At 31.0% G+C, this 9,972-nt stretch overlaps 1 protein-coding gene across 1 annotated transcript in view; it reads left to right on the forward strand.

Annotated features, from left to right (window-relative positions):
- The window catches only part of LOC111049432, a 390,770-nt gene extending 385,351 nt beyond the window's left edge, over positions 1-5,419 (forward strand). Inside the window, exons 5-6 of the mRNA XM_039434661.1 lie at positions 1,720-1,956; positions 3,352-5,419. Coding sequence (XP_039290595.1) covers positions 1,720-1,956; positions 3,352-3,380 — 266 coding nt within the window. The 3' untranslated portion in view covers positions 3,381-5,419. The remainder of the gene's footprint in view (positions 1-1,719; positions 1,957-3,351) is intronic.
- The last annotated feature ends 4,553 nt before the right edge of the window (positions 5,420-9,972 follow it).

The raw sequence follows: 9,972 nt of genomic DNA on the forward strand, positions 1-9,972 counted from the left end.
TGTATATTTGAAATTATTCGAGTTGTATCATTTTCAGTTCCTGGTGTTATTTATTTTGAAAGTGCAAATTCTATTCTATCAATATTGTCATAGTGTATGCATAAGCTATGTATCACAGCCTTTGCGAAGTACTGCCTCAGGAGACCGGCACATGTCTGGATTTTATTGTGTGTTTTAAGCATAAAATAAATTAAAAATGAAGTTAATTGAACAGAAATTAACATCTACATAAACGTTTTAATTGTGTTTAGTAAAGTGCATTAATTAATTCATTAAAGTGCATTAATTTCGATTATTTAATCTTTAAATGTATTCTTGTTGTTGTTCAATTTAACTTTTATTTTTTTTTTTAGTATAATTAAAGAAGTTATTCTTTAGGTTGCAAATTTTGCCTCAGGAAACCGGCACATGCCTAGATTTTATTGTGTGTTTTAAGCATGAAATGAATTGAAAGGAAAATTTATTGAAGTTTTATTCAAGTGTATCAATTTTGATAATTTCAACTTCAAATTTATTCTTGTTCTTGTTAAATTTCACATGAAATCCTTTCTTCAGGTCGCGAATACAGTGTGGGCGAAGTTTTGTCTCAGGAGACCGGCACTTGTCTGGATTTTATTGTGTGTCTTTGGCATAAAATAAATTAAAAATTGAGTTAACTGAACAGAAATTAAAATCTAAATAAAAGTTCTATTAATTAAGTGCATTAATTTTGATTATTTAATCTTTAAATGTATTCTTGTTGTTGTTGAATTCAACTTTTAATTTTATTCCTAAGGTTGCAAATATACAGTGTGAGCAAAGTTTTGCCTCAGGAAACCGGCACATTTCTGGATTCTATTGTGTGTTCTAGCATGAAATCAATTAAAAATTAATTTAATTGATCAAAAATTAACATCTACCCAAAATTTTTATCAACATGTACCGTATGAATTTTTATAATTTCAACTTTAAATTTATTCTTGTTGTTAAATTACACTTTAAGTTTATTGTTCAGGTCGGGATGAATACATGCAGTGTGGGCGAAGTACTGCCTCAGGAAACCGGCAAATGTCTGGATTTTATTGTGTGTTTTGAGCATGAATTAAATTGAAAGTAAAATTAATTGAACAATAATTACATCTACCTAAAAGTTTTATTTAAGTGTATCAATTTTGATAATTTTAACTTCAAATTTATTCTTGCTCTTGTTTAATTTCACATTAAATCCTTTCTTCAGGTCGCGAATACAGTCTTGGCGAAGTACTGCCTTAGGATACTGACCCGTGACTGGGTGTTATATTGTGTTTTTCCAGAATAAAATAAATTAAAAATTAAGTTAATTAATGAAAAATCAACATCTACAAAAACGTTTTAATTGTGCTGTTTAATAAAGTGCATTAATTTTGATTATTTAATCTTCAAATTTATTGTTGTTGTTGAATTTAACTTAAATTTATTCTTTAGGTCGCAAATACAGTATAATTTAATACTGTAATTTATGCTTTATAATTATAATTTTTTCTTTTTTCATTTACAGTGTGGGCGAAGTTTTTCCTCAGGAAACTGTCCCATGTCTTAATTTTATTGTGTGTTTTAAGCATGAAATGAATTGAAAGGAAAATTAATTGAGCAAAAATTATCATCTACCTAAAAGTTTTCTTTAAGTGTATCAATTTTGATAATTTCAACTTTGAATTCATTCTTGTTCTTGTTAAATTTCACAATGAATCCTTTCTTCAGGTCGCGAATACAGTGTGGGCGAAGTACTGCCTCAGGAGACCGGCACATGTCTGGAGTGCTCGTGCGGGCGTGGCGGGCGGGTCACGTGTAGCCCCAAGGACTGCGGGGGTGCAGGGGGTGAGGTGGAGGGGGAGGCCAACGACGGCGAGGGGGAGGACTCCCCCGCTGACGATGAGTTCCATAATCCCAAACAACGATGCAAACTCACTGGATATGTTCGATGTCGATATATTCTAGGTGAGCTGATATGGGTTCAAATATTATCAGAATGTAATCAGATAGGTTGGAATATCACCAGAAAATGAAGCAGGCCCAGTTTCTAGGACACTTATTAAATCTGATGGCCCATTAAACCAGTCTTAAACACTACCTCCGTAAACAAAGTTATAGTGCATTCTGGTGACGTCAGCACATGTAGGGCTCCTACACCAATAGAAAAATATCTGATATAGATCAGCTCAAATCAACAAATATTTATTGGTGTAGGAGCCCTACCTGTGCTGACGTCACCAGAATGCACTACGGCTTTGTTTACGGAGGTAGTGGATCAGCACAGGTACCGTAGGGGCTACTTACCAACTCCTACACCAATAAAAACACTAGCTATAAATATAGATCAGCTGAATTCAACAAATGAGAGTTAGAGTTTTTATTGGTGTAGGAGATGGTGACTAGCCCTACCTGTGCTGACGTCACCAGAATTCACTATGGCTTTGTTTACAGATGTAGTAGCCTAAATTTGATGGAATAATCTGAAAAATTGGGTTGTAGTATCATACAAATAGCATAGGTTTTTATTGAAATGATGATAATAATTTGCAATAAAAATGTATATTCTATTTGAAATTTTCATTGAAAAAAATTTACATAGAAAAAAGCTGACACAGAATATAGATGATTATTTCAGAGAGGATCCTCCAAGTTATTAGCTGTGCTAATAGTGAAGTGTTGTGTTTCTTTTCTGGCTGAAAATTTTGCAAAATTACTCAAAAATTTCAAATCTGTAGAGATTTGAGTGAAATATTTTTGTTTTTGATCAGTTTTTAAATATCAAAATTCAAAATTTTTAGTTTAGTCATAGTTTTGAGGTGGAAATTGGACTTTTTGAAGTGAAAGTGAAATCTTAATCTATTTCTTTTTTTTTTTTTTGAAACTTTTATTTGTAAAAATTTGGGAGAAGACAGTTTTGGGCTATGCCTGTTGTCTTCTCCCAATCATATTATATTTATTAGTCTATAATTATGATCTGTAATTCCAATGGAATAAATAAATAAATAAGTTAAAAGTTTGAAAATTGGCTGATGAATGTTCCTGGCTTAGCATGGCAGGAAATTTAAAATTCTTGAAGAGAAATGACTGAAGTGAAATTCATGCTATGGAGTCCCACTGAAAATATATGTATATTTTTTATGATAATATATATATTACCACTATATGGTAGGACGCACAGTTGCAAAGTTTTATATTTCCCAGTAGATAGCATGATTATTTAACTAATCCCCCTTTATCTTATTATATAATGAAAAAAATGGATGAATTAGTAACTAAGTAGGCTACCGTCATGTTTCTAGTGTAAAACTGTTTTTTTATGTACGTGAATGTTCAATAAAAAATATTGTGATCTTTTTTCAGATGTAACGGAGCTTACCATTACAACATGAGAATACAATACTCTGGAAGTCGAGAACCCCAAAGCATGAATCAAAGGAATATTCACTTTTCAAATTATTTATTCAATGAGAATTTTCAGTTCACTGGATAATTAAATTAATGGGAGGAAAAATAACGAATTTATGTTACACTATTCCCCTCTACAGAAATACTTGATATACCAAACATTGATAATGAGATTAATTGGTAAACTAGTTGAAAACTAATGACTTGAAGTCAAATATCAAAACTGAGGTGTGATAATATACAGGAGAGAACATACCAAAACTATGGGTTTTACAAATTATGATGAATACGTTTTCTCAAATGTGAAGGTAATGTATAAAACAATTTTGGCGTAATATCCAAATAACATGATATGTTCTAGTCATTGTATAGTATTATTAATTCAAACAGATTCTGTAAACATATTGATAAAGTTGATAATTTTTAATAGTATTATTCGAGTGTATTTGGAAAATAATCTGAAATTGGTGTCTGAATACCTATGTAAGAAGTACTGATGAAAAATAATGTTTTAGAAACATTGTATAACCTTCTACCTATTTTCTAACTTTAACCTGTAGATACCTACTATTACTACCTTTTTACCCGTACCCTCTAAAACCTATAATGTAGCACATAACTCCTGTATATAATAGGACAATAACGAATACAATAAAGTAATCATAACAGAACGCATGTTTTTATGGACAAGAGATATACATATTTCCCAGTATTAGGATTTCTTTTTTGTAAATTTTTTCCAAAACTCAATTCTTGAATCCTATAATTTCAAGTAAAAGACAATCGTATCCCTCATCAAAAACAAAAAAAAAACTCTGACTAAATGTTGGATTCTAATAATTATGTACTATGTATTGGAAGTTTTTCGAAGTATGAGCAGTCATGTAATATCTAGTCTAATATGAAAGTATTAATTATTTGTCTAGTCAGAAAGTAAAAAGTTGGTAATATTGCTAGCAAAGAGCTTTCGAATCATGAGGTTTGAGAAAATTGAAAATATCTAATAAAAGCTGTATCATACAAATAATTTGAAGATTCATGTACGGTATACCTAAACATTATGTTTTTGTATAATCCAACTATTTTTTTTCTTGAATGAATAATATTTTTCAACTCAATATGATTACTCAATAACCCCTTTAATAAAAATAAATTTTCCACCACATATCTTCAAGAAGCTATCAATAATGTATGTAGTGATATCAGCAGAGAATAATAATTATAATTTGATTTTGTGTTGTTTTCTCCACTTAATTCGATTAAATACCTTCTCATACCCATTACGTCTTTCTCTGGGTTTTGTAGAGTTCCCCTAAATCTCTAAATTACATATTATGGTATGCCTTTTTCTTCTTATAATAGGTACCTATTGGTCTTTGTTGAATCTAATACGATTATAAATCATAATCTCAATATCAAGGGTCTTAAAATGACCTAATATCAAAAATGTACCATATCCTGATATCCTCACCCAACTTATAAATTCACTGATAAAATTTTATATTAAGACATTGTTTAGAATACTATTTTAATTGAGTCATTTGATGCATCTTTCAAAAAATCATGAACGAAATTCTATAATTTATAACTATAAGATATGAAAACAAAAACCTCATTAGATACATTGTAATATGTAGGCTATTATTTGAAGGCCTAAAACTGAGATTAGTTTATTGGAAGAGCTAGGATGTCAATACTAGGGAGTATTTTATGATTAAGAGGGAAGGATAAACAATTCTGCTGAATATGTTTAGTAGAATAACAGTCAAAATTTATCATATTCATTTAATATGTTTAATATATTCTAACATTGGTATTCTCAAGTATACTGTAAAACATTTTCCTCTTATGAACGTTATCCCATCACTTCCAATGTTTATGTAGCTTCAAATGTAAAACTATTGTTTAATTCAATCAATCATTTATTTATCAATACAATTACAATGATTTACAATAATAGATATCATAATCTGAAAGATGAACATGAAAACTAAGCTTAGCTTGTACTATTCCTCTTTCAAATGTTTATTAAAAATGTAATTGACGCTTTTGATTGATAATTAATAGCTAATGGTTCTCTAATTTCTATTGGTACTTGGAGTATTGCATTTAGTTGGTATTTAAAAATTGTACTAAAATACGGTACGGTAGTTTTTATAAGATTGATTAACATCTAAAGTTTAGTCATTATTGTATAAAGTACTGGTGTTCATGTTCTCTTTACTATAGCTTTGTTATATTGTGATTAATTTATATTTCTTATTTTTAAACAATCAACTCTGTACAGTCATTACTTAGATACCTACTGAATTTTACAAAAGTAAAAATAAGTTTTAGTTTACTCGAGCTAATAAGTTTACTCATATACTGAATTTTACAATAATTGTAAAATAAGTTTAGTTAATATGTTAAGTAAGATACTGTTAGTTACTGTTTTAAGTAAGCTACTTTTGTGAAAGTTTGTTCAAATTTTTCCCACTCCCAGTGTAGAAAATCATGTTTTTCTCTTTTGTTTTTTTTTTATTTCAGAAAGAGCTTTTTTATACAATATAATGTCATGTGCATACCTTAACACAGTGTTATAAATAACGAATTTTATTGAAGAATATTGAAGATTTTCACTCCAAACTATGGTTAAAAATTGCAAGACGTAACTAAACGTAGCGAATGGCTAGTTTGAGTAAGCAATACCATGAACACTACTTGGAGCTTACTTCAAGTTTGGTTTTGGTTCAAAAGAGGTTATTTGCACTCCTTGAAGTCGCTTGCTTCAAACTATATGTGTTTGAACAATCTCTTCCCTACAATATTTTCTATTAAATAGTGGCCGATTATGTTTGAAGACGGAACGAATAACTGATTGTAACTCAACAATCAAAACTGGTAAGGATATGTTTTCCATTGGTGGTATTATTTTCATTGAATATTTATAATATTGTTACATTTATATCATTGCATTATTATTATTATTGATCTCAATAATATCGCAATTCAATACAAAGATATTCAACTGAAGATAATATTTATATTGTAAGTTCAACCTAGAACTTAGACAACCTATTTTTGGGAAATTTCTATCCAAATTTGGGAAAGGAACAGTTTTGGGCTTTAAGCCTGTTGTTCCTTCCCCAATCTTCATAGTTGGGGATGATATTGTATCTATCAATGTAGAAATTACATTTAACGTGTGGGAATCCATTTAATGAAAGCAATTTCCATAAAATCAATTAACTTTACGACCTTTACTGCACGACTATATTATATTGAAACTTGGATATGGGCCTTTTCTAAACAAGATTTAAAATTTTTCTGTCACTTCAAAGAAAGTAGCCGACGATGATTGCTATATGCTATATCAAATAAAATTTTATTCACTCGAAATTCATACAAAATATTAACAAAAGTATAACATGACAAGTTACAAGTGAACAAAAAAAGTAAATTCGTATGGCTTTTGTTGGTGGGAAGTCCCTTTCGGGAAGGTCCCACCGCCTGAATATATAATTTAAGCCGTCAATAGGCCTTACGACTGTCATACTTCAGCCGGGACCGACAGTTTAACGTGCCCATCCGATAACACGGGAGTGATCTGGTTAAAAAACGTTTGGTAATGAGAGGGGTTCGAACCCGGGATCTCTATGCTGCTACGCAAGATACTACTCACAAAAAGTACAGAAGTATTATTTTGGAACTCATATTTCAATCACATATCTGTTTAGTAAACTATTAACTAACCCTTAATCCTTCTCAAAATATGTATACACTAAAAGCATGTAGATGTGGTAAAATGAGGTATTTTTCAACTTTTTCAAAAACTTCGAACAAATTTATGGGACCTACATTTATGGCGTGGATAACTTTCTACTAAACTTTATCCAAAAGAAACAATCTAGTATAAAACCTTCTACAACCTTTACCTGTATCCCTAATGCATATCTTAGGCCTACTTTCTCTATAACGTAATTATTTACAAAAATTATGAATGTAGTCGATTTTCACTATAAATATAGACGTATTAACCCTTTAAAGAAAATGTGATATTTGATTTGAAGAAGTATATTATATATTTATAACATGTGTAGGAGTTGTAGGAGTTAGAATAATGTGAAATTGATATTTACCAATGATCATTAACATTCTCTTATTGTATTTGACAGATATTCAGTATAGAATTCAAAATAGTGTCTACCATAGCGGTTTTCATTGGCAAAAACTCTAGATTAGATCGATGATTGTATGGAATTTTGAACTTAATGTTTGTATACGTGTATAGGAGAATACAACAGATGTTATTTATTATGTTAATTATTGATCCTTAATCATTGTTAATCCTTCCCCTCATTAATTTCATATTTCTATATTATTTTTTTATAGTGTGCTATCCTTCAAGATTGATTTCATGAAGATGAGACGTTGATAGAAGACATGAAAATACTGGATTGCTGGAAATTCAATAATGTTAAATACTACAGGACCACTACAGACTCCTGATATATAGTTGACATGCATGGAAGATATTATGCATTTGATGGTTCTTCAAATTTGATTCTGGTAATTTTACTTTCTATTTATTTATTATTATTTTATTTATTTATTTATTTTTGTTCATCAACTCTCTCTCTCGTTAATGTCTGTCTGTCTGTCTGCAATGTACAAATTTTGTAAGGCAATTTTCTACTACTTCCCAGTAGTGTAGACACTGTATAGTACCATAGAGAAACAATAGTATGAGTAGATATCCCATGGTGGAGGGCGATTATGTCGCAACTTTTACTGTTATCTCATGCCGATAATCCACGTAGTTCTTTCCCGTGAAGCTTTATGACGCTGGTAGTCTCTGATATTGTGCCGTTCATACACTCTTACCCGGTCAAAACATTAAAAATCGACAGTAATCGGCTTAAGTTAGGGATATCTACTTACGCTATTGTTTCTCTATGATAGTACTTACCAGTATTATAGTGTATAGTGTACAATATTTACACTGAAAATAGTACTTGTGAAAATTTTGACGACACCCCAGGATGGGCAGAAAATGCCTCAACATGGCGCCTCTGACATTTGCCGTTTATTATTAATCTGGACTAATAGCGATGAGAGCTTTTTAATTTTATGAGGATGATGATATAACTAATAATTACTTTTGAACACATAAATTACAACATAGCAGTCTGATTTTTATAAATAAAAGCTATTGATAGCTTCTACTTACATTTGAATGCTTTCATTTCAAAGCGATCTAAGTGACAAAAAAAATTTCTTGTTTTTTCGTTTCAAAGTGATCTAAGTACCAATGCCAATGCCCTTCTACATGATCTATGTTCCAAATCATTTTCTGTTAGTTTTCATAGCCTCTCATAGAATGCGCTGTGTCTATGTCCAGTGGCAGTGGTTTCCCAAGTGATCTAACTCACTCCATCCCACCAGCTGGCAGGCTGTCATCTGTTTGTGAGTTCGTTTACCAGAGAGCTAGGTTACAGAAGGTTTCTATTTCTATTAAATTTAATATAAATAATTATATTAATATCTATATAATGGGTGATGTAGGTGATGTAGCATTTTCAACAGAAGAAAATAAATATTTTGAAAGGAGAAAAGGTCGAAAAATGGAAGTAACCCAAGAATGAGGTTAGTTTTTAGGACAGACCCATTTGGAAGAACCTCGGACTTGGATCTTTCTGCTAACCAGTCCTTTTTTATTTTTTACTCTATGATTGTTTTAGTTATATCGTTTTAAAAACATGGACACTTTTTACATTCATGAATTATCTTAAAATAATAATGCAGTAAATAAAGAACTGTTTTTTTTAATTGGAGTGTTTTTATTGGTTTTCCAAAAGTTTAACATTTGGCACTTAGATCACTTTGAAATTAAAGCATTCATTTTGTGGAGCGCTTTTGGACACTACCTACTAGGTCCTTCCTCAACACTGAGAGTGTGAGATTGTGCAATAGAACTGAGAGTGTCCATTAAGGAAGGGCCTAGTGTCCGAAAGCGCTTTACAAATGTAATTAGAAGCTAATAACATTATTTATTTACAAAATTCAGACTGCCATGTTGTAATTTACTTATGCGTTCAAAAGTGATTTTTAACAAGCAGTTCGTAATGGACACTAACATTGAAGCATTTTTCGACAGCATTGTCACATTTGAAGTCCTATAAATTAGCTGATTCTCATTAACAGCTGATTCTCAGCCAATCAGAGAAAAAACTGAGTGTTGGCCGATAAAAATGAAGTTGTCCGACAATCTGTGTTGGTGTGAAACCGCAAACCGGCCTATAGCACTACCTCCGTGAACAAAGCCATATTGCATTCTGGTGACTTCAGCACAGGTAGGGCTCCTACACCAATAAGATATCACTATCTCACATTTGTTGATTTCAGCTGATCTATATCAATACACCAATACTCAATACATCAATACTAGCTGATATCAACAAATGTGAGATAGTGTTTTTATTGGTGTATTGATATAGATCAGCTAAAATCAACAAATGTGAGATAGTATTTTTATTGGTGTAGGAGGAGGTGAGTAGGCCTACCTGTGCTGACGTCACCAGAATGCACTATGGC

The sequence above is a fragment of the Nilaparvata lugens genome, chromosome 8 (assembly GCF_014356525.2).
Source record: "Nilaparvata lugens isolate BPH chromosome 8, ASM1435652v1, whole genome shotgun sequence".
Lineage (NCBI taxonomy): Eukaryota > Metazoa > Arthropoda > Insecta > Hemiptera > Delphacidae > Nilaparvata > Nilaparvata lugens.